The 24,173-nt window shown below is 49.4% G+C and overlaps 1 protein-coding gene across 1 annotated transcript in view; it reads left to right on the top strand.

The window, feature by feature from the left end:
- The window catches only part of Rspo2 (R-spondin 2), a 60,944-nt gene that overhangs the window by 18,369 nt on the left and 18,402 nt on the right, over positions 1-24,173 (top strand). The window contains exons 5-6 of the mRNA XM_005382000.1: positions 389-532; positions 3,092-3,280. Of these exons, the coding sequence (XP_005382057.1) occupies positions 389-532; positions 3,092-3,280 (333 nt within the window). The remainder of the gene's footprint in view (positions 1-388; positions 533-3,091; positions 3,281-24,173) is intronic.

The following is a 24,173-nucleotide window of genomic DNA, read 5'->3' as shown; positions in this document are numbered from 1 at the left end:
CTGTGACGAAGTGGGCACCATGTGGACTGGGGCCTGGGCACTGAGCACTGGCACACATCTCCAGCATCAAGCGCTCTGCTCCTTCACGCCCACCTGGAGATGCGGACGGCGGTGTGATTTGCCAGCGCGTCCTGCTCGCCCGTGTCTGACTCCCGCGGGGTTGCCAGCCTCCCTGCCGGGCTCCGCTGCCCTGCGCGGGATTGCCCTCTCACCGTGCTGCAGTGCGGGAGGAAGGCGGTGGGTGGCAGGCCTGGACTCGGGAAGCAGATGCCCCCCTGGCCACCAGCACGCGGGCCGAGCTGGCCAGAGCACTGGTGAGGCTCACGTGTGCGATCAGTACATGTCTTTAACCGAAGCTCTCTCTCTTTCTCTTTAACGTTGCTCTTAGGATGCAGAATAGAAAACTGCGACTCTTGCTTCAGCAAAGACTTTTGCACCAAGTGCAAAGCCGGCTTTTACCTGCACAGGGGCCGCTGCTTTGATGAGTGTCCGGACGGCTTTGCACCCTCGGACGACACCCTGGAATGTGTGGGTGAGTGGCTCCCAGCCGGTCCTCAGCCGCAGCCTCACTCCTGCGCCTTGAAAATAGGGATGCTGGGTGTACCCGCCTGAAAAGCAAGTGGTTCTCTTGTTAGTTACTGAGATTCATCTTGTTGCTCTTTTAATTCCTTAGGCAGCAAGATGATGGGCTGTCTCACACAACATCTTGGTTCAAAATTTGCTAGTTCACGCTGGGTGTGGTGGTACACACCTGTAATCCCAGCACTTGGGAGGCTGAGGCAGGAGGATTGTTCTGAGTTTGAGGCCAGCCTGGGCTACAAAGTGAGCTCAAGGCCAGCCTGAACTGATAGGGAGACCCTGTCTCAGAAAGACCAAAAAAAATGTGCTTGTTGTACGTTTGCTAAATTAACCCACTAAAGTACTGATAACACTTATTATCTGTGTACTTTGAGATGCTCTCAATACAATGTGAATGGTTAAATTTTAAAGATAATTACACTAAATGACCATTGCCATTAATCCCTCGCACAGTCCTCTTCCTCACGCGAAACACTTATCCCACCGTCCTTGATATGTTCTGAAGCTGCTCTGGAAGTGTTCTTTCCTGAGTGTCTTTAGTCGCACTGTTGCGGCTGCCTCCATGTTCTGAATCCCCTTGAAGTGTGTCCTTGTGTGACACCTTTTGGGGAAGGGGCAGAGGTTGCCCAGAGCCAGGCCCAGCGAGTGAGGTGGGTGAGGACACAGCGTCATGTTTTCACTGGACAGAAATTCCCATAAACGATTGCTCAGTGCAGTGTGATCAAAGGATGGTGAGTGCTTCAATAAAACGTTTATTACAGCGAGACACACATTGCCTTCACCCTCCTCAGAACGCTCCCTCTAAACTTCAGACACATTTATCCCACCATTCTCAGCAAAGTCTTTTACTATACTGCATTTAGTATTCTGTTTTATTACTTTGTGTCTGTGGTGCATAACGCTTACACTCCTCCTGGGGAGCTGGTCCACGTGCAGAACACGTCCAAATCCTTTTTGCACCCCTGCCCTCCCCTCTGGCCATCTCTTGCTCCTTCCCTTTTGCAGAACATGTAAAACCACCTCCCTGTTCCTATCACCTGTCTTTTATTTTGTTCTTCATTTATATTCTGGGTTTCTGCTAGAAGAGAAATCATGCGATATTTAAGCTTCTGTGTCTGATTATATTTTTAATTTAAACATTCACCGTATTTTTATCATCACTTGTACATCTAGCTCTTATTATCTTAATAAATTACCAATAATTGTTAGAGGAAAATATTTTACTTAGAAGATTAGGAGAAACACAAAAATTTTCAAACAACACCCTGTTAATTAACCATGCTATTGCTCACACATTTCTTACATTAATTTTTGTAAAATACTGTGGAATTTTTAGTATATGTGCTGCCAAAGCAAGCACAATACTGTGGGAGTTTTAAAGCAGTTAACAGGTCAGGGACAGTCAGTGGCTATGTCCTGGTGAGTGTCTGAGGCCAGTGACAGCTGTGATGACAGGTCCCGTCGGCCTACCCTGATGTGAATTGGCTTGTTGTACCTCTGATCTGATGTATAAGAGACCTATGTATTGTCAGTTAGACTTTCCGTCCCTCAAGTAGAGAGGATTAAATTAAATTGACATTTTCTCTCCTGCAGAAATACTGCTTGAACAATCTATAATTACACATTCGAAAGCTTGCAGAGGTGAATGCATTTAAATGTGAAGCTTTCGGAGAAATGTGTGTATTACGTGTGAATTAACGCATGTGTGCGGATACCTCTGTTAAAAGTAAGAAATGCGGGAAAAGAGCAGGTATAGAATGCTGCATTTGCTTCTGACAGGCACCTGATATGTGATACAAATGTCCCTCGGGAATGCCCATGACAGCTTCACAGTCCCCCAGCCGTGTGAGGAAGTTTCTTAGTGGGAGGCCGAGAAGGAGCTGAGCTCGAGCACCTTTCCTTCTCCTCCTCCTCTTGGCAGCAGGGTGCAGGCACTTCCTTCCGGTCTATGTTTACTGAGCGGTGTGGGACAGAGCTCTTGCATCCGGGAGAAACACATATCTGACTGTTTGCTTTTTGAGCCAGTAACGTAAGGCATGAATGTAGAGTAGAAATTCACACTGGCTTTCAGGCGCCTGTCGGGAGAACAGAGAGAACCACCAGATGCGAAGCCAGCTCCCCATTTCCTCCCCCTTGCAAATACCGACCCATTGGTGGGCGTGGGGCAGCACTCAGAACCCACCTGCGCAGTGTCGTCCCTGCCACGGAGTGAAAACGGGCCTCTGCTCAGTGTCCCGGGAATGAGCACTTGTGTCCTCAGAGGCAGCCAGCACCACCCCGTGGCAAAGTAAGCTCAGACAGCGGGCACCACAGCTTTCGAATCTGGAGCAGGCACGGGCTTGTGCTGCCAGGACCCTCCCTGGGCAAGTGCAGTCTGTGTGGGGCTGTGGCTTCACGTGGGCTCCGCAGGTGGACGGGTGGGAACACACTGCCGTGTGAGGTGGGCGACACTCCAGCGCGTGGCACCAAGCTCTTATCTGTGTCTGTGCTTGTGTTTTCTGATGTTTTTTAGAAGGATGCGAAGTTGGCCAGTGGAGCGAATGGGGAACCTGTAGCAGAAATAATCGCACGTGTGGATTTAAGTGGGGCCTGGAAACCAGAACACGGCAAATCGTTAAAAAGCCAGCAAAAGACACGATCCCCTGTCCGACCATCGCGGAGTCCCGGCGATGTAAGATGACCACGCGGCACTGTCCGGGAGGTAGGTCCACGCGTCCCCGGCAGGCTGTGTGCTTGTTGGTCCCGCCCTCCACCCCGGGAAACTGAGCCAACACTGGACAGGAGGTAAAGTTCTACTTACTTAGAAACAAATGCTTCCACTGTCAGGAGTATACAGCGAGTATTTCATCTACTTGCATACCTTAGAATAACTCAGAATGCATTCAAATGTGCTTTCCAAAGTGAGAGTTCTGTGTGTGTGTATTTCCTTTTTGGCAAAGGTACCATGAAAACGAGTTCTTGTGAAATCAGGACTCTGTAAATGCCGCCTTTCGAGGGAAGCGGCCAGCCAGCGTTCCGTGGAGGAGAGTTTAGATTAGAATGGTTTGCGGATCTGTAAAACCATCTGCATCATTCATAGTGGAAGATGAACACTGCAAATAAACTCATCCAAACACTGGGGGAGTAAACATTATCCTAACGTTACCACAACTGGCTGTTCCCCTTTGTTTTGATAATAATTTGTAGGAAACAGCCACTGGTCGGTGCATGTTTGTCCAGGTCTTGGTGGTAACTGTTTTGCAGTCGTCATTCTGTCATAACAGGATCAGGCCCTTCAGGATGTGGAGAAGGTGCATGTTGAAAGGTGATTTGCTGGTACTGTGAGGGCAGCAGTCACTCGGGACTGTTTGTTGTGTCACTGGCAGATGCCACATTGCCGCAGATGAACTTGGGATTTTTTACCGCATGAAATAGAAAAGCAAAAGAGAAAGTTGTGTTTGGAAAATTGCCTTTTAAAACAGTCCAAGCTTTTTCTGCTTTCATTCTGCTGATACATACTTTTCAGTTCTCCCGCTCAGCCCAGAAGGAGGACCTGAACCTGCTTCACATGGGTTTCTTTTTTTTTTTTGGTTTTTCTCCGGTACCGGGAACCGAACTCACGACCTTGCACTTGCCAGGCAGGCGCTTTTGCCGCTGAGCTAAATCCCCAGCCCCCTTCACATGGGTTTCTGACTCTGCTGCACTGCCTTGTAGAGAATGTCTGCCATCCTTGCAGAAAGATGAGCCTGGGAGGCTGCAGGACTCTGGTTGGCCTTGGAGAAGTTAGATCCAGGTCTGGAAGCTACTGTCAAGAAGGCAGCTTTTCCTCTTGAATTAGTTTTGCTTTTTCTTCTTGGGTTTCTGAAACAAAGTGTTTTGAGGTCTGCTTTTTCACTAACAAGGATGGTTTTGGTCACTTAAACTAGGTATTTTCTTTCAGTCAAAATATAAGAAAACATTTCCTTACAAAACTAATAAGCCACTTCTTGGACAGTTGAGAGCATTTAACCTGCAACCTTCTGCCTAAAACCAGCCCTGACATAGTCAGGTATCGAAGTTGGCCCTCTTTGTGATATATTGTGTAGACGGTGGCCCCCTACTGTGGTTTACATTCATCGCAAAAATGAACATGAAATGCTCCCATGACCACCGTGCTTGTGTGTAACCAGAGCCCACATCTTCTCCTCCCCTCAAAACTCTATTTTGACCAGCCTGTCTTGCTTGAGACTTTTCTGGACATCAGCTAGGTTCCTGACCATAACGCTCATTGTATTGTAATTTTTATGCTACAGCATTGTGCTGGCTTACCGGAGCACACCTGACACTGTTGGCTGTTTGCATTGTGCCCCCAAATCGCTTGTGCATGATTTAGTAGTGATTCTCTTTGACAAGGGAACCAGCAGCAGGCTCTGGGTTATGTTTAAATTTTACTAAGTTTTATGTATTAGGAAAAACTAGCTGTTGCTGTATCTATATTTTCAGTTTAATACAATGAATTTTTATATGACCTTCAAACAAAGCAGGTCTTAAAAGTTACATTGGAATTTTTTATCACTCTGTTAAAAGGAAAATAAAATTAATTATTGATAGAAATGGCAAATTACTCTGCAATAAAATAACTTCTATTTACAAATGTCTGAAATAAAACCTACAAAATTAATTCTGAAACTTGAGCAGCAGCGGTGAATTGGCATAACTTCCAGGAGTCACCCCAACTTGCCTCAGGTGGGGGGGAATATCCCTTCTCCCATAGGTCATGGTGATTAATGGAAGAATGGGGGAGAAAACCACTTTATCCCTTTCTACATCTTGATTTGATTTCAGTGATCTGCTTTGACAAACCATGCAAAAATGTAAGTCGTAATCAGGTTGCGAATACAGGCATTTTTCAGATCTTTTCAACATATGTATGGGTTTTCCTCCCGTTGGAGCCGGTCTTAACCTGATTGCGTTCACATGCAGCCTTAACCTCCCTCACACTCCCGCCCGCACGTTAAGGTCAGCTGCTTTCTATTACTGGGGGGTGGGGCGGGGGCTGAGCCAGCGGTCAGCACTGCGGGAGTCGCTAGGTGCATAAGATGCTACTCGGAGACTTCACAACAAGGAGGTGGTGACTTTATGGGTAAAATTAAAAAAATAAAAGCAGAGTAATGATCTGGCCTTCCACCCTAACTATCGCATGCTTATCTACCTTAAAAAAAGACTATCTGGGCGTTCCTAGGCACTGGATTGATCTGCACACCAAGCTCTGTGTTCACTCCCCACCTTCCGTCCGCGCACTCACGTCTCCTGCAGCGCGGAGGAAGCGGTGCTGCGTCCAGGGCTGGTTTCCAGGGCTCCTCTGGCTCATCCCGGCAGCCTGCTGTGGGGTCTGTCCTGCACCCTGTCGGCTCCTTACTTCTGCGACCCCTGGCCGCTCCCTTGACCTCTCAGGCTCCCTGTTTCTTTTGTCAACCGAGGCGGTTGTGCTGATGATCTCTGAGACCCAGTGGAGTTGGGAAATCCGGCCGACTTCTAATCGAAGCTGTGCTCGGCAGACTCCCCTGGCGTTTCCCCTCCCCAGGGCAGTGATGATCCTGTCGGGATGGGTTCATCCCACTCATTGTGCACACGGAGCTTAGCTGGAAGGAATCTTAGTCCGGACTGCGACATGCAGCAGGTGGTGTCTACAGAAAGAGACAAGTGTGCTGTTATGGTATATTTGAAAAATGGAAAGACAAAACCCTGCTTGCCAGGGTAGGTGCTGGAGGAAGCTCATAGCAGGACCAAGTGTCACCTGCCCATGTGCTCCGTCTCGTGGCTCCCACTGGCCTGGCCGACAGTGACTCCAGCAAGCCGTGATTTCTTCTCTGTCAGGGACTCCTCATGACTTTGAGCGCAGCCGCGGTGACAGTTCTGTCAGGTGTTGGTTGAGTGCCATCGTGCATTGCTCAGTGCGGACGTGGGATTTCTCATGTAACCCTTCACAGCCTTTTCTAGAGTGGATAACTGCAAGAAAGAAAGAAAAGGACAAGGGAATGAAATTTTGTGTTGAGACGGGGAAATAGGGGAGCTTACAGTAGGGAACTCGTGTTTTATGTAGGGTGCTCAGAACCATCCTGGAGGCTGCATGTGATCAGACATCAGGAGGAGAGCCTGCTAGAGGGCGGATGAGAGGACCCTGCTCGCTACTGGCATGGCGGTGACTTCTCTGACTGTCCTCAAGGCACCCACCACATTGAGGAGAAGGAGGGCACTGCGCCCAGGGAGGGCAGCTTAGGGTGGCCCATGGCCACCGTGGGATGTCACCGGTGGTGGCCCTGGTCTTGCTGCCAAGGAAGGCCAGACGCCCTTGTGCCTCAGTGGTTCCTTAAGACAAGATCGAAGGTAAAGCTGTGGTTGTCTTCCGGCGAGGTCCCCAACTTTGAGCCATTTTCTCTCCACCAGAGACGGGCACACTGTTCCCGTGACACTTTGCCATCCCATTCCGCCATCACGTCCACCTGGGGAGAGCTGGAGGAAGTGCCTGGGAGAGGCCGCTTCCCGACCTGCCCCTGGCTGTGCTCTCACCCAGAGCCCTCTCAAGGCCTCACCTGTGGCTTTGCTATCACTGTCTTTCAGAGTGGGGGGAATGTGGCCACGGGACTGTCCTTTTATCCCTGTCCTCTCAATCAGCCTGCTGGACGCTTGGCCTTGATACAGGCTGAGGGTGCATCCGCAGCCCCATGTCTCGTGGCTCTGTGCCCAGTGTGCCCTTTTTTACCCGTTTTGCAGCCGGACTCTGGACGTAGGTGACGCTCTGATGCGTACGGCCAGCTTTCTGCTTTCTGTGTGAAGACTGCAGCAGCACCTCGATCTGCTGTTAGGATTAATGCGGCACAATTGTTCCAGCACCGGTCATCGTTTCTGGGCATTGTACAAGCATTGCGATATAAAATCTACACTATTTCAATTGGGAAACCACTCGTTCCCGTATGAAACATAACCTGACTATTATCTACTGTTCCTTTTTCCTTCAGAAGTGGTTCCTAACTTGGTAGGAAACAAAAGAAAATGCTATGTAGCAACTTAGAACCCTGGTCTCTGCAAACATCTACTTTTTCAATGGCAGTAGTCAGAAGATCTCCTTACGCTGTGTTTTCTGTGTATAAACTGACAGCACATGTGAACCAGGTAGAAGGTAATAGAACTAAAGATGGTTGTAGATCGTGTTGGATTAAACCGAGAGCAGGAAATAGGCACATTCTCAGTGGGATGGGGTCAAGAAAATATGCTTTGGACATATGTTCTTTATTTCTCCACATTTTGTTTACATTTGAGTTGCAGTTTATGTGGTCTGCTTTATCCGTGCCAGCCTGGAGAGCCGTTTGGAGGAGACGATAAGCCCAACCCTCCTTCCTTCGGAGACGTGGACGCTGTCAGGAATGTCAGCATCGTGATTTTGACGCGGAGGAGCAGCTCGGTGGGACTCCTGCTCCCGCTGAGTGCTGCCCCGAATGCATCATCACATCCCTGGGAGACAAGAGTGATGTGCGTTAGTTATTTTCAATTAAGCAACGTACTGTTTCCACGGACTGTGGCGAAGGGAAGCTGGTTGTGATCTTTGTTTTCACTGATTTCAAACGAGGGTGTGGATGCATGCTTATTCCTAGTTGCTGCTAACGAGGGTGCACTGCCCGCAGGCTTCCCTCACGGTGGTCTGTGCTCCCAGCCCGGCGTTGGCACAGTGTCGTGGAGGGGTGCTTCCTGCTCCCTGCTCCCCTGAGCCCCTGCTTTTTAGTTTCTTTGGTTCCTAGGAAACAGGCGGAGGACAAGCGCTGGTCTCCTGGTGGTGGAGCAGCAGCGCTTTGGTTTGTTGCTGTTGTTTTTAAGCAGGGATTTCTCTTGGGCTTGCTGATTCTGTGTGGCAGAGTGAGGCTGAGGGAATGGGGAGCTGGAAGTGGGCTCGGGAGTGGGCACAGCCCAGGGTCTGGGTGCGGACAGGACCCTTCCGCTCCGGGCTTGCTCCCTGAGGCCAAGGCCGAGGCCTGGAGTGCAGACAGCCTATCTCCCAGTTTGTTCTGAGCTGTCTCGGTGTCAGCCTTGCTGGCCAGAAGGCCTGGAGAGGTGGGAGAAGCTGCAGCTCTGCTCTGCTCTCCACGCTGTGTCTGCAATGTCCCCCGGCTCCGGGTAATTACAGCTGGGCCAGCCTGTCCTGGTCTCCTTTATGGGAACTTGTGAAAAGAATTTCTCAACTGGATGTTGCCACTGAAGGCCACAGTCCTGTGGGTAACGAGGCAAAGATGGGAAAGTTCCAAAGGGGCCCTCATTTCATGAATTTCTCAGTAGTAAGCTAGCCTGCTTTTAATGTAAGATATATAGAACAATTTTTACAACACTGAAAAATAAAATCAGCTTTAATAGGACACACATGTTATCTTTGTTAGCCTCCCTTTCCCGTTACTGGAGACCGCTTTTCCTGCCCTCCCACAATAAGAAAGGGTTAAGTGCAGATCCCTGATGGCTTCTCAGGACAGCTTCTCCACCCTCCAGCCACCTCGCTTGGGTCTGCAGATGGTGCCGGTGAAGTCAGTGGCAGTTTCCTCATGTGGAGCCCTGGAAGGCGTCTCCAGCTACAGGGCTGATACGGGGCCGTGCTGTGGATTCCCTCCAGAACCACGAGGCAGAAGGAGAGCACTTCACTGAAGACGGTGGCAGCTTTCCTAAAATCCCAGCTTGGTCTGCGTGGTTGTCGTCCAGAGTGGCTAGGAGGATGCACTTACTCTGTGTGGCAGAGTGGGCAAAACCTTTTACCACCGAGGGACACCCTGCAAGTGTATGGGGCAGTAGTTTTTGCTGTGCAGCTGGCCTGTTTGTGATACTTGGAGCTAATATTTTGCGTTAGTATTATTTTCTCCTATTTGAGGACTTTGGAAAGCAGAAGTGAAATGCTTGAACGTGTCTAGTCAAGAGATGTTTGATAATTGATGCTATGTGCTTATATCCTGCTATTATGCAAAGGATTTGGTGATAATGTATAGAGACCTAACACGATACACTGAAACTAGAAAAAACAAAAGGGCAGAAGAGTAAATTTTAAATAATTCAGGATTATTGAGAAAATAGACCAAACAAATCTATACTGGTTGAAATAATTGAGCTAAAATTTTGACTTTGTGTTTACTACCAGACAAATGTGGTTCTTCCTATCTGAGTTTAATATAAGTGATTAATTATAAAGAATAAATTTGATTTAACAATAGCTTTTGGAGAAAAAATTATCATCTCTGTATGTAAATATATGTATAAAATATACATGTGCATACAAACACATACACATATATGTAAATATTCATGCCGATTTCATTAAAGTATGTGTGTGTGTGTGGCAGAAAGAGGGCTTGCACTGTAGTACTGCAAAAATTAATGGGGATTTTCACAGAGGACCATTCTATAGTGAGACCCACACCAGGTGGGTGGAGGACACACCCTGGGCATAGCAAGACGGCGGACAGCGTATGCACTATGTCTGTCACATCTGGTCTCTAGAAGCACAGGCAGCTGGTGCTCGTCCTCCAGGGAATAGGGCGGCTGTCTTATGCGTCACTCAAGAGAGGCTGGAGAAGCTGCAATTGGGACTTTGGGACTGGAGTGTCCAGCAGCCTGTTTAGTGACTATCTGAGCTTCATGGTGTCTAGAGAATCTAGAACATGTGCAGTTTTGTTGCTGGGGCAGCTCCCCCATGAACTTGTCAATGAAGAGGTCAGATGCTCTTGAATAAGAGCTGGAGTCAAGTATTCAGATGCAGAGTTATCGGGACGATTGCTTCACATCCACACTCATGGTTTAAATACACTTGTGACTTCTGTGCTCCCGGGCCAGCCGTGGGTCATCTTCATTGTGTCAGAGTCATGTGTTATGAGAGAGCTGCGTTTTGCATACCTGCTTACCGAGTTGAGCAGACTTTATTAAGTTTCGCTCTCACTTCTCCTTTGAACCTAATCTAGTGTTGGGCTGGGATTCTAAGCAACCCTTGTTCTTTCCATAGCTGCTCCTGTAGGTCCATCAGTCAGCTATTTAAACATCCTTTCCTTCCTGTGCTCTCAAGAGATGTGGCACTCGGGATGCGGGTAGGATGGACAAGGAGTTTGCAGCCTCGGCAAGAAGGACATGCACATCACGAGGTAATGAAGGCAGCAGAGGGAAGCAGACTGGAATTTCTAAGTGTCAAGCAAGGCTCAGATATTACAGGAAAAAAGGCATCATTTTTACCTACGATGCCCAGGGCATATTCCTGAGGAGAAAGACTTGCGTTCTAACAGGAGGGGAGAGAGGAGACCACGTGTGAAGGGCAGAGATGCTAAGCTGGCTCCTGCACCCTGCAGTGAGGCCGGGCGTGAAGGGCCGGCCAGCTCGCAGAGCAGGCCACCAGGTGGCATGGGGACGAGGCTGTAGGCTCTGCCTTCGCTCTGTGGGGGGCCCGCAGACAGCGGAGGAAGGGACCAGCGCCACAGTGGTAAGGCCTTCAAGAGGACAAGTGGTCCCCCAGCTGCAGGTCTGCACTGCGCACAGGCTGGCTTTAATAGCCGGCTTGGCCCTGGGGTTGGAAAGGCGTCTGAAGGGAGTGCTGGCCACAGGAGGAAACCATAGCTACCAGTGTGTGGGACGTGTGGTGCCAGGAGGAGACGATTGCCATGGGTTTGCTGTGCCCTAAGTCTGATCCTCGAGCCCGCTCTGCTTGGGACCCTCCTGCCGCAGCTCAGCAGCACACACTGGACATTGCTGTCAGCAGTTGTCCAGCTCCTGTTTACCCCTTCAGCCATGGTAGGTGTTTGTCTTGGTTCCTTTTCTCATTGCTGAGACAAAATACCCAACGTCCAAAATTAAGGAAAGAAAAGTTTATTTAGCTCCCTGTTTGTGGAGGTTTCAGTCCATACTCGGCTGGCTCCAAGGCAGGGTGGCACATGGCAGAGGGCAGCAGTTCATGACAGCAGAAAAAAGCAAAAGCAGAAAGAGCAAAAAAGGGAGGAGCAGAGAGAGCAAGCCTCTTTCCCTCCCTTACATTGTATGCAGGCTGCCCGCCCCAGGGCGGGTGTAGGACTCACACCAATCACAAACTCTAGAAGCCTGCTGCATGACTGCATGAGGCTTTGGGGGACATCCAGACACAAACCCTAACAGTGTTTGTAAAGTGGACATAATGGCACAGAAAAGTACTAGAGTTTTAAATCGCACCTGTGTTGGCCGGCCCGGGGAACCTGTGAGTTGAGTGACCTCAAGGTGTTTAACATCCTACAGTGGTGTCTCACGGAATGGAGACCTGAGTCCTACAGGGCTGCTGTGAGCAGCGGATGCCCTGGGAGCTCTTCCCGCCTGTTGCTGCCCACTCTTGGTGCCCACTCGGCGTGACTCGGGTCTTCTCCTGGTCTCCGTGACCTTCCCCACAGGGACGGCGGCATCTCTCCCCCGTCCTCCGAGCTCCTCAGCAGTCACCTGCTGAGCCTTACTCACTGTCTCCCTTGGGTGACCATGCAGCCTGAAGGTGTTGACAACTTCCTGTCTCCCGGCACTTGCCTGCCTTCCCTTCAGGCTCTTCCCCACACTCAGGTGAATCGGGATCAAACCTTTCTGCTCGTGCAAAATCTGTAGGACTGCTGTTTCCTTAGGGTCTCTCAGCTTTAGCATCTGCATCTACGCTGTGAGCCCAGTAACCTGTGCCTGCCCTGGGGCTGTCCTGAGGGCGGGGCAGCATCCGTCCTACCTGGCCTGGCAGAGTGGGCAGGAGAGTGGGGACAGGGTGTCGTCTACAACCACCTGCCCAGCCCGGTTTCTCAGCGCTCCAGTCACCTTCTCCCCATTGTCTCCAGTTTTGCAGCCACATTAGTCTCGTTACCTGGACTATTGAGGTAACGTTCGTTAGGCAGAGGAGCAAGTCTAATTTGTAGTCCAGCTAGCAGATGTGACCGCATACACAAAGATGAATGTGCTTCACTTTGCTGGCAGTGTAAAGCGGGTGAGAAAATGTGGGAATTGAAGCACTGGGTTCTAGGCGTGGTGAGGACAGCCACCGGCACCGATCAGCCTTCCGAGGTGCGGGTGGTGGAGCAGCAGATGAACACACAGGCGAGGGATGGTGGAGGCGGTGAGCCTCCAGACCTGGAGTCTGAGAGGGCTGAGGGCGTGCAGGGGCGGGGGGGCAGAGGGACGACAGAGCAGGGCGGGGAAGGACAGCGTGTGTCCAGCTTAGCATCATGCAGAGGTGGAGAACCTGTGTGCCACAGGCCTGGTGCAGAGCAGGATGGCAGATATCTGGACAAAAGGAATAGAAATGAGGAGAAGGAATGAGCTTGAGGGTTAGTGCAGAATTAGTGAGAGGGGACTGCTCGGCTGAGTCTCGGGAGCTGACCACGGCTTGAGGAGTCTGAAGGTCCAGCGAGCAAGGATCGCGGGAGGAGGGAGGCTCTGCCCGCGTACGGTGACGCCAGCGTGTGTGGATGTTCAACGACACAGTAAGCCTCGCTGCGATGTGAGAAGTCTGGTTTGTAACAAGAGAACAGCCATCCAGGCCGGGGGAGCACAATGAACCTGACCTTAGAAGTGACGGAGCAGGAGGACAGCAAGTTCAGCAGTGGGTTTTACCTCTCCTCTCCGCAGTTCCCAAAGGCAGCGGTGCAGCGGAAATCCAGCTCCCTGGACCCGTCAGCAGCAGTGAAATGTGGAGGGTAAAGCGAGTGCACAGGAGGAGGGGGGTGTAGACCTGCGCTCAGGGGGCTCAGGGGGCTCAGGGGGCTCAGTTTCGGTTCTGTGCAGGGCGTCACCGTGTGGGCAGAGGCAGACCCACTGGGTAGGGTCTGGTCTCCCTCTGGGCTGCGTAGGGCTGCTTTCTTATTTTCTCTCTTACATTTTGGAGCTTCTGCATGCGTGAGTTTCCTGCTGAGAAAGAACACGTCATCCTGTGAAGCAGAGCCCGAGGATGTGCTCCCTTGCAGGGCTCCCTGTGTGTGTGGGGAGCCACAGCGCCCTCTTCAGCTTACCTCAGGTCTGCGGAGCCTCGATTTCTCGTGCGTTCTGCTGTACATGTGGATAGTGGCGTGCAAGCTACTGCTGGCCTGAGTTGTGTGAGGCCACCCCTGCCTCATGCATCTCGGGGCTCCTGCACCTCGGCCGTCCTTTATTTGGTGTGGCTGTCAACTCAGCCTGAGACTGACTTAGTACAGTCATCAAGTGTGCTTTCTGTTAGGAGCTCCTGGGTCCGCCCCAGAGCCGTCTGAATACGGAGCTCTCCCTGTTACCGGTGCTTCTGCATCACCAGAAGCAGAAGACCCGAGGATGCAGCATTGCCGTGGGAGAGCTTCGCACCCGGTGGGCCCCACGCGAGCAGAGCCGGTCGCAAAGCTGGAACATCGGCAGTAGCCTAATTTGAACCATTCCCTTTATAGAAGCTTACATTTATTAAGAACTTGCTTAAAGGAGTTCAAACAAGGGTGGTGACCTCTTAAACCTTGACATTCAAATTTTCTTTGAACCATGCTGTGCTCTCTATGCTGATATCATATGCAACTGTCAGGACCCAGCGACAAGTTGTCCACCATCTGTACGATGCCACGAATGTGTAGACACCGACAGTTGGAAATACGTGGCCCTTTGCTCTCCGCTTATGTGTGCGAGTCCTGTGTGTGTGTGGAGGGTGCGGTCTCGGCGCAGTGCTGCCCTCGCTTGGCGTTTAGGCTGACAGTCGTCACATTGCTTTCATTGTCTCCTCACTGTTATTTCCTTAAGCAGCCCGATGAAATCTCTTCAGCTAACTGGGATTGAATTTTGATGGGTGCCAAGTTGCTTTGATGAAATCTGGTGTAATTATCTTAAATCCAATTTTATTTGGCTTTACTGCTGGCATTTTCCATATTGAGAAAATTAGTGCATTTGTCTGCTACTGGGGGCGGAAGTCTATCAGAAACAAAGGTATCTCAAGCAAAAGAGCCACAATTTTAGTTCATGTAATACCTTTGTTTTAAAACTAGCTTGCCCACAAATTCTAACTTTTTATGCTTAGCATCTGTTCCTTTTAACAGTACAAAGTCAGAATGAACCAAAACTACCCTCAAAGCAAATGGTCTGTTGACCAGAAAAAAATTTTGGTGTCCTGTTACCTGCATTTTCATAAGAGGGACAAAAAACAACTGGCATTGTTTTGAATGCAAAATGTTACTTCATTTTATCACCATGAAAAAAATTGAGTTTAAAAAGTTTATTCCTTAGTTTGATTTCAGGCTATAAAGCCAGTACCACAAGTCAAAGTATCCTAAATTGAGATCTTAATTTCTGATACCTGTGATACAGAGGAAATTATGCTTACAGAAACTTGATCTAATTATGCGATGACTCCATTCATTATATCTTGTAGACCAGAGATTTGGGTGTTAGATTATGCCGCTGCAAATAGCATTTGCAGTGTTCACATAGCCTCAAATAAGGCGTTCACCTCCTCAGCCTGAAGCTTTATGCTGTTCTATGGCTTCTAAATCTACCTCGACTTGGACAAGATCCCTGCTTCCAACTGGAGTGTGGGGTTGGAGACGGATCCTGCCTGGGGCGTCACCGTGGGCCCCCAGCCCACTGCAGGTTCCTGGACACTTAGAGAGTGTTCTCTGTTCATCTTAGCTTTCTGACTTACGTTAATTCCCTGAAGTTCATTCTGAGAGCTAACCCTGAGGCTTGGCACAGAATGTCCCCAGTCTAAAGCACTCACAGATGGTGGCAGTTTAATCAGAGGCAGATTATTGGTGTCAGATAATTGAAGGCAGCTCCATGGCCCTGGGAAAAAGCCATCTACTTCGTGTTTCCACAGAATGTGTGCCTGTGTTAACCGGTTCAAATGTCTTTCCCTTTGCCTGGTTTTTCCTTGGGAGGTTTTCAGTGGTGATTAATCATTAATCACCAACTATAAGAATTTGTGTATTACTTTTATTACATTGTTCCAGCAAAGATTACTCTAAATGACTGTTACCAAGTTCTGGTGTGAAACCAAGCAGCTTTCTGTGTGGAAATAGAAAGAAAATCAGCAAAATGCTGCCTCCCCCGGTGAATCTCCAAGGCCTGGAGGTGCCCACACCCTTAGAAACGAGCTTGCACGGTCTCGCACGAGGACTTCACATTTTAGGTAATCTGTGGCGGCTTTTATTTTTGTTTAGTGACATGTCCAGCCAGGGCTATCTGAAATTCTACAGCTAAGGTCCTAACACATAACATAAAAATTAGCCCCACTAATTGTGTATAGTTTATGTGAATTACCTTTGGATGGATGACTTCAGAGTCTACTCGTTCTAATGATTTTTTTGCACCACTTATTAGGCTGTTGTGATTATCATAACCTAGACCAAGGATCTAAGCAGGCAGTTGGCAGATCGAGGCCCTAGACTTTTGTGAGGTTGGATTTAGCAGGAGAAGCTACCACAGAAGATGCTTTCTGGGTTGCAGTGGCTTCTGCCTGATGCATCCACACTTCGTTTTTGGATTCTCACTGTGATCTGTGTCTGGCCCAGACGAGTCTCAAATGCTTATTCTAAGGTCTGGAAATAATTGCTGTCTTTCTCGTATGAGGGTCCCCAGATCCATAGGCTTCAGAGAAATGAGTAAAACAAGCATTTTGGGGTCGGATTCACGGGTTTTCATTACGGTAAGTATTGTAAACCCCAAGCTGAGCTGGAAACGTGATTCTGGATTTGAAGATATACCTGAAACTGGAACAACAGCCAGATGCCAACATCCGGGAGCAGAGAGCCCTGGAAAAGTGGCACAGCCCAGAGTCGGAGGGGCAGCGCGGAGCTGGGCCCAGCCTCCCCAGGGATCTGTGACCAGTGGGGCGAGACTGGCGCTTTCATAGGTGGGGGCACCGTGTTGACTTTCTTGTACTCTTCTGCCTGTGACGGGTTTTCATCCGAAGCTCTTCCCAGGAAGTGAAAGTTCTTTCACAGCTGAGCTCGGAGGAGCTTCCTTGGAGGCCCAAGTGCACTGCTGATGTGATCCCACCGCCAGGCCGCTGGTGACGGCGGGAGGGGCTTTCAGTTTATGCTGTGTGGCCCTGGGCCAAGAGCTCCGCAGAGCCCTCCCCTCTGGAATGGAGGTTTCCTAAGAGAAACAGAGAATCTGACTTTTTAATTAGAAAACTGCTTGGGCCCACACCGCATTCTCTTCTCTCGGGACCCCCTAAACCAGAATGAAGGGTAGCTTTACTGGTGTTTTTCTTTTTGAAAACGTGCAATAAAAATGTCGAACCGCAGCCACAGGAGGAATAAAGGGTGAGGGTCTGCGTCTTGAGGGACTGATAACAGGATTAGAGCTTTGTAGAAATAATTTGCATTTCTGTTAGAAAACATTCTTAACTTGGCTCAAGTTATGGAGCCTGGTGTCGTACTTTTCAAGCTCCTGTTGGGCAAAATCCAGCACTTTGTCTGCTAAGCAAACATGAGCACGCTTGTGATCCCTGACAGCTGCCCTCATGCAGGAGGCAGGAGGCTGGCACAAGGGGTCCCCCGAGCTGTGGAGGTGACTCTGAGGATGATGTTGCATGAAAGAGCAAAATCCTATGGCTCCAGGAAGCTGTGTTCTGCGGTGCAGACATAAATGCATTTTGCAGGGACTTCCTCAGAGCTACCTCTGGTTCAGGCGTGTCGTGAAGCAATTATGACACACCGAGGCATTTTATTTGTGAAACGTCCCCAGAAAATAAAATATTTCCTTTCTTCCCAAGCTAGTAGCACACACTAGATTTTGAGATTCTCGGTAATGTTTTCCTCATGGCCACGGTTCCACGTTAGGGTGGGTTGGACTGTGGTGGGCAGCCCGGGCCTGAGGTCTAGAAGTTTGCATCTAGAAGAAGCACTACTGTGCTTTCCTCTGGAAAACAGCAGAACCCACGTGGTGGTGACACGCACGAATGTGAGTCTCTTTTGAAGGGACGTGGACAGTGTTCACGGCGACCGGCTTGGTGCCCTCCACCCCGTATTCCTGTGGGTCAGGAAGGCAACTCTACAAAGAAGACTGCAGCACGTCTTGGAAACATTTCCACATTCAGTAATCCAGCCTGCGGTTCTTTTTTTTTGTGTTTGTTTTGGTCTTTTTGAGACAGGGTCTCACTATGCAGTTCAGGCTGGCCTTGAGCTCACTTTGTAGCCCAGGCTGGTCTCGAACTCTTGACGATCCTCCTGCCTTAGCCCTGCGAGTGCTGAGATTACAGGTGTGCACACCCACGCCCGGCTCAACCTGGTTTTTATAAATATTCTGCATTTGGAGTCACTGAGAGAGAGACAGCTGCCCCGCTAGCGTAACGAACACCACTCTGCCACTGAACCGTAGCGGCTTTCTCACACCCTTTGGCCCAGCAACTTCTAGGTTTTTCTTCACCCCATTCTCCCTCCTGAACAGCCCGGTGGATCCGCCCCACTGTCCGGGCCATTATGTAGTCAGTCTTGGAAGCAAACACTCTGTGGTGGTTTGAAAATCCCGAGTGTCCCCTTGGGGAAGGTGTTGGAGGCTGCGTGTTCCTGAAGCATTCTGCACGAGAGGAAGCGATAGCAATTCCTGCCGACGGCGCTGTGACTCGGAAATCACTGGAGGGAGGTGTTTGTGGGACTTGGCCTAAGCTAATCATAGGCAAGAGCCGCTGGCTGTTCTCTGCCCGCAGGCTCGGTTCCCCCTCCACTGTCTTCCCTTATCATCCCATACCTTCCGTCTCCCTGACACCTGGCTCGCCTCTTGGAGAGATTTTCCAAGTGTCTTCTGTGCTGGTTTGAGGCTTCGCTGGGATTCTTACCATTCATCAGAAACACAACAGCAAGGCCCCCCAGTTCCACAGGACGGGGTCAGGCTGTCCGGGGACGGTGGGCAGGGTTGGCAGGCAGCTCAGAACAGGTCGAGGAGGTCGGCAGTTCAACCACCCGTGAGAAGCCAAGCCGCTTGGCGCTGAGCTGGGGGAACACAAGGCTGTGCTCTGATCGAACTCCTCCCGCTGTGGTCCCTGTCTCCTCCTGTCTCCTCCAGGGCTGGTGCTTCCAGGAGGGGTTCCTTCCATCAACCTGAGGTCTGTGTTTGGCTTCTGAATTCTTTTCACACTGCTGTAGCCACTGCCGGATGAGCCACCGGATTTGTAGCTGCACTGGTGGACGGGCTGGGGAGTTAGGTGTGTTGTGTTGCATTTATTTATTTTCTTTTTAAGTGGGTGGATAGTATAACTTTAATAAATGACCTTTTGTGCTGGTAGTGTTGCGGGGAGAGCGAATGTGTATTCTGAAAGGAAAACCTTTCATTTCAATATGTTAAGTAATTCTGCAGGAATTCATAAATGAATGGTTTCAGGTCATGTGTTTGAGGCAGGGTGTCTGGTGCATTTGCCTGGGCACGGGTGGGCAGTGAGAAACAAGCAAAAGGCTGAAATTACTTGAGCATTCTGGATTAGCTTTAAGTTCTGAATATTGTCAGGCTCTGAATTCACCAAGACTACTGAGAATTGTGGCAAAATACTTGATTTTATACATGTTCTAGGACATGTAGCAAAATAAAAATTTTTAGTTTTAGTTTTGGTCTTTATATTTTTAGTTGTGCTTTTATTGTGGCAATAAAATTCCCAATTCTATGAGTATTTTTTTATCTTTTCTAACTTGAAAATTAAATGCTGACAATGCTAAATTTTTATTTTGTAAGACTGTAAGATTGTGCGGTGGAACACGAGTGTGCTTCAGTTTCATTCCAAGTGTCCTGTTGTGGAGAGTTCAGGAATTCAGCAGAGGTACCTGAGGTGTGTTTGAGTACTCTCTCGTACTCTCTCTCTCTCTCTCTCTCTCTGTGTGTGTGTGTATGGGTGTGCGTGTGCGCACACGCACATCTCCTTACGTGGCTGCTGCAGACACTTAGGGGGGTGCCCTCCCTAAATCAGGGCCAGATCCTCTCAGAAGACACAGCTGGCTGGCATCCTGGTGGGAGTGACATTAGGAAGCGGCTCCCCTGTGGCCAGCGCAGTGAGGCGTGGAGGGGCCTTGCTGTCCTGTGTGTCACCCGCCTCCAGTCCCATGGCCTGGCCTCACTGTGATCCAGACTTGGTGCCCGTACTGGGCTGCGCTCCAGCCTGCCCCGTCTCAGCGTCAGGAGTGGGACTGTGGAGGAGCAGGACATGCAGCCACTTGCTGACCCTGTGGTGTGGATGCATCTCTTCTCTGTAAGCCAGGGCAGGTCCTGAGGCCCTGTGGCAGCTGCTGAGGTTTGGAGGTGTGGAGTCTTCGCCTCACTGGCTGCTCTGGGGTGGACAGTGGCTGGGTGCAGCAGCCCTCCCCGCTGACCTGCAGGCCCAGCACCCCCTGCACTCTGCAGTCTGAAAGGAGTGGTGTTGTTCTAGATTCTGGGCTCTTCATCCACAGGCCAGCTGCGGCCCTGCATCCACGAGGCAAAGGGGCATCTTCCACCCTCGTCAGGACAGTGTCGTGGCCCTGTGAGTCGGTGCCACTTCTGGCTTCTGCTTCTTCTTCTCCATGGTCCTCACAGGCTTGGGCAGTGCCCTCTAGCCTCTGTACTCAGAGACCTGGTCATTTTTCATCAAATCCCTATCAGCATCTAGGAAGGAAAGAGATGGATTTTTTTTTTCTGGTACCGGGAGTCGAACTCATGACTTTGCACTTGCTAGGCAGGCGCTGTGCCGCCGAGCTAAATCCCCAGCCCTGAGATGGATTTTTCACAAATCTAATACCTAGCAGGAAGCCACAAGATTGCAAAATTCTACTTCTAGTCCAGTGTGTAGATAACACGTATTTTGATCCTTATCTCATAATGGCTAACTTTGGGGTTATTAAAGTATATTTTATAAAACGAGTTTTTAAATTATTAGCTTGAAGATTAATGATAGTGCAGAATTTTTGCGTATCTTTCCAACTATTTTCTTTTTCTTTTTTACTTTTTTTTTTTGGTGCCAGGAATCAAACTCAGGACCTTGTGCTTGCCAGGCAGGCACTTGTACCACTGAGCTCTATCCCCAGCCTCCAAATGTTTTCTATACATAGTCTGCATACTGGGTAAAATATATATTAAACATGACTATGCCAAGATAGCCCTTTTACAGCAAAGAGAAAGTACTACAATCTTGTTTAACTTATCTGAAGGTTAAAGTTGAGCACTTGAGCTTTTCCTGTATTTCGGGAGAGTTGTGTCATCTTGTCAGCAGGTTCCTGGATAGAAGATCGAGATGAGAAAATCAGCAGCATTTCTCATCATGAGAATCGGCTGGTCAAAATGCAGCAAATGTATTTTCACAGGAAATAAGCAGATCTGAAGGTACTGAGGTACTAAAAGCGATCTGTCTCCGTGTGTGATTGGAAGGGTGGACACACCCCAGACTTGGTCTTCACGTTTAACTAGCCCTTGTAGGCAAATAGTCAGCAAACACCTTAATCACTGGTGCCTACAAAAATACTCTTTTATACTTTTTGTAATTTTAAAACATAGTACAATTGACAATGCTTTAGTACTATAATTAGGAAAAAAACTAAAGAAATTCTGTAAGAAAATTTTTTGTGATTTTCATTATGAATACAACATTCTGCACTTTGGGTTATTTTCCTGAATGAGACTGAATAGGAGAATTACTGCCAGTTGCCAGTGTTCTGACTGCCACTTGGCTTTCAAAGGACTTGTATTTGTCATTGTGCATTAGCCTTACTACATCTCACCATGAATAAGTTTTTGTTTACAACATGATTTTATTATGTTTTTAAAAACAATACTCCACCTTTTCAGTTGCAGTTATTTATTAATGAGGAGCTCTTTGTCCAGTGACATCTCCTCTCCGTGAAGTGTCTTTGGTAAACTCTGCCCATCTTGGGCTGAGAGAGAATCCAGCCATTAAAACTCTTCGAAAGAAAAGAAAAATGCACAATAATTTTAGTTTTTAAAATGGGAGTCCATGACTTCCACAATGGTAAAGAGTTTTGAAATTTTCACTGTTCAGTCTTTACAATGGAATTAGGTCCAAGGATGAGGACTTTAATCTTTACGTAGATCAAAGTGAGTTCAAAGTTGTATTAAACAAGCTGAATTTAAAATCTGTCACACAGCGATGGATTTAGTGTCTGTTCTTCCAGACTTTACTTTTTTTTCCTGTTTTGTATTAGGGATTGAACCCAAGGCCTTCACAGTAAGCTACCTCCTCAGCCATTTTTGAATTTTTTGTCAAGACCATGTCTTTTTTTTTCTTTTTTTGGTACCGGAAATTGAACTCAGGACCTTGTGCTTGCCAGGCAGGCGCTTATGCCACTGAGCTATATCCCCGGCAAGACCACATCTTGTTAAGTCACCAAGTTGCCCAAGGAAACTGCAACCCCATGTCCTGCCTCAGCAGACCAAAGCTCGGGAATCACAGGTGTGCAACCCTGGCCTCTGGGTCTGGAGAATTAAGAGCGTGTCAGCATGTTTATGAAAAATTGTTGTATGAAAGTGAATTTTAAAGTATTCTTCAGAGGTAACATAGGAGCGCCCCCAGAAATCTCTTCATGGACTTCATCATTTTTGTAGACTGGATAATGTAGTAGTACTTAACACATTCTTTACAAATATGTGTTTCTGTATTTCATTTTACAGGTACATATATATTCAACTGGATGATAAATTTAAAACTGTGTTTTTAGAAGCATACCAACAAGTGAAAGAGAATGTATATTGTAGATGTGTACATAATCTCTTTGACTAGTGCCTTTAGAAAGGAAATGCTTCATGTGATCGCATGTGTACTTTTCAGCGGGCCGGGCCCCTGCATGGACCGGGCTTGCACCGCGGAGGAATGATGCTGGCCGTTCTGGTGCCGACCGTGCCCAGGCTGACGTAAACCCTGTGTGGGGTCAGACAGGGGTGGGAGCACGGACCAGCACTGGGGGTCTGGAGAAGGCTGTCGATTCCCCTCTGGACACAGCGCAGAGGCCAGGCTCAGGCAGACAGCTGTGGCTGGCTGGCTGCCAGGGAGGGGAGGCGGCTGGGTCTGTCCCTCGAGCCACCGCATGAAAGGGGCTGGAATGTGCACCCGTTACTCCCTCTCACCGGAGGCGGTCTCTACCAGGACTTCACAGCCCTGGCCAGTGTGGACGTGTGTCCCTGGCCCCCCGGCCCCTTAGCTGGCTCCCTCAGCTCTTCCCCATTCACACAGTGGACGTCAGCATTCCCGGAGCTGCTTCTCAGGACCACTCTCCCGCCTCAGAAGAGCTGGAGCAAAGCCTCAGCCTTCTCAGTGTGTTTCCTCAAACCCCAACCTACTTGTGTCTCCTGGGACAGAGGCTACCTTTCTTCTCCCTTCCCCGCCCCCCCTCCTCTTTCCTTTTTCTTCGTACCGGGAATTAAACTCCTGACCTCGCACTTGCCAGGCAGCCACTGTGCCACCGAGCTATCTCCCCAGCCCTTCCTTTTCTCTTTTGACATTTCTTTCTTTTCTGTAGTGCTGAGGGCCAAATCCGGGCCTGCGGGCCGAGTGCTGTCACAGGGGTGCGCCCCAGCCCAGACCTCTGTGTTCCTGCCGAGTGCCGGGCGACCCCAGGTCTCAGCCCCCTCTCAGGACTCTGCGTGGCCCCTGTCTCTGCCAGCTGCTTCTTGCTCTTTCGGTACCAGCTGCTGACTGCCGTTGCACCCGGTCAGCTCGCACCCGCTGCACATTCACAGTGTCCAGGCCACTTCCAGCTTTCCTCCCCGCCGGCTCTTCGGCCGCCGCCTTCTGGTGGGTTATTGAGCCCCATGTGGACACCGCCCGCAGCACCCCTGCAGGCCCGATTTCCACATTGCTTTGGCCGCCGGTCCCACTGGGTTCTGGCGTCTGAACAACCTGTTTGCTGCTGAATCCGTACCCAGACCGGCGCCCTCCTGGCCTCCTCGCCTGCGAGAGTGGTCTCCTCAGCCGTGGTTTCTGGGAGGAGCAGTGCCTATCACTGGGGTTGTCCCCACTCATTCCATCAGAGCGTACTGTCTCAAAACAAACGTGTACCTGTGCTGTGACCCAAGTTTCTGGGTCTGCGCTGTATTTTAGTGACAGTCACTTTTAAAAACACACATTATGTTTGTCCTGTTGGTGCCATTATTGCATTTTAAATGTTCGGCCAGCTCTTCCAGACTTTGTTAATGGGGTAATGGAGAGGTTAGGTGAGGACACTGAGGCATCTGTCCCGTGCCCAACCCCACAGCCTACACCCAGCCTAGGGGACCCGACAGCAGGTGTCGCCCTTCAGCGCTCAGGCCCAGGGTTGTGTCTCATGGCAGCTGGCTGTTGGAAACATCTCTGCTGGGAGCATGAAAGGAAAATTAGGCCAGTGTGTCTTGTTTGGCAATATTTTCTGTAAATTTGGTGGTGTAACTATAATCACAGCATGCGGGAGGCTGAGGCAGGAGGAACGTTGTGAGTTCGAGACCTTGAGCTACAGAATGAGCTCAAGGCCAGCCTGAACTGCACAGTGAGACCCTGTCTGAAAAAGACTAAACGAAGAAATAAATTAAATAAGTCAGTGAAGTTGGTGGGCAGAGCTGTGGTGCTGCGGTGGTGTCAGACACTCCAGTTGCTTGTTTCCTGGTAGTTTTAGCTCCTGGTTTTGTGTAACTGGACGTCTGCAAATTGACTCTTATATTTGATCCTATTTTTCTATTTT

Source organism: Chinchilla lanigera, unplaced genomic scaffold (assembly GCF_000276665.1).
Source record: "Chinchilla lanigera isolate Chin_1 unplaced genomic scaffold, ChiLan1.0 scaffold00016, whole genome shotgun sequence".
Lineage (NCBI taxonomy): Eukaryota > Metazoa > Chordata > Mammalia > Rodentia > Chinchillidae > Chinchilla > Chinchilla lanigera.
Note: the sequence above shows the minus strand (reverse complement) of the source record. Positions and strands in the feature narration are given on the sequence as shown.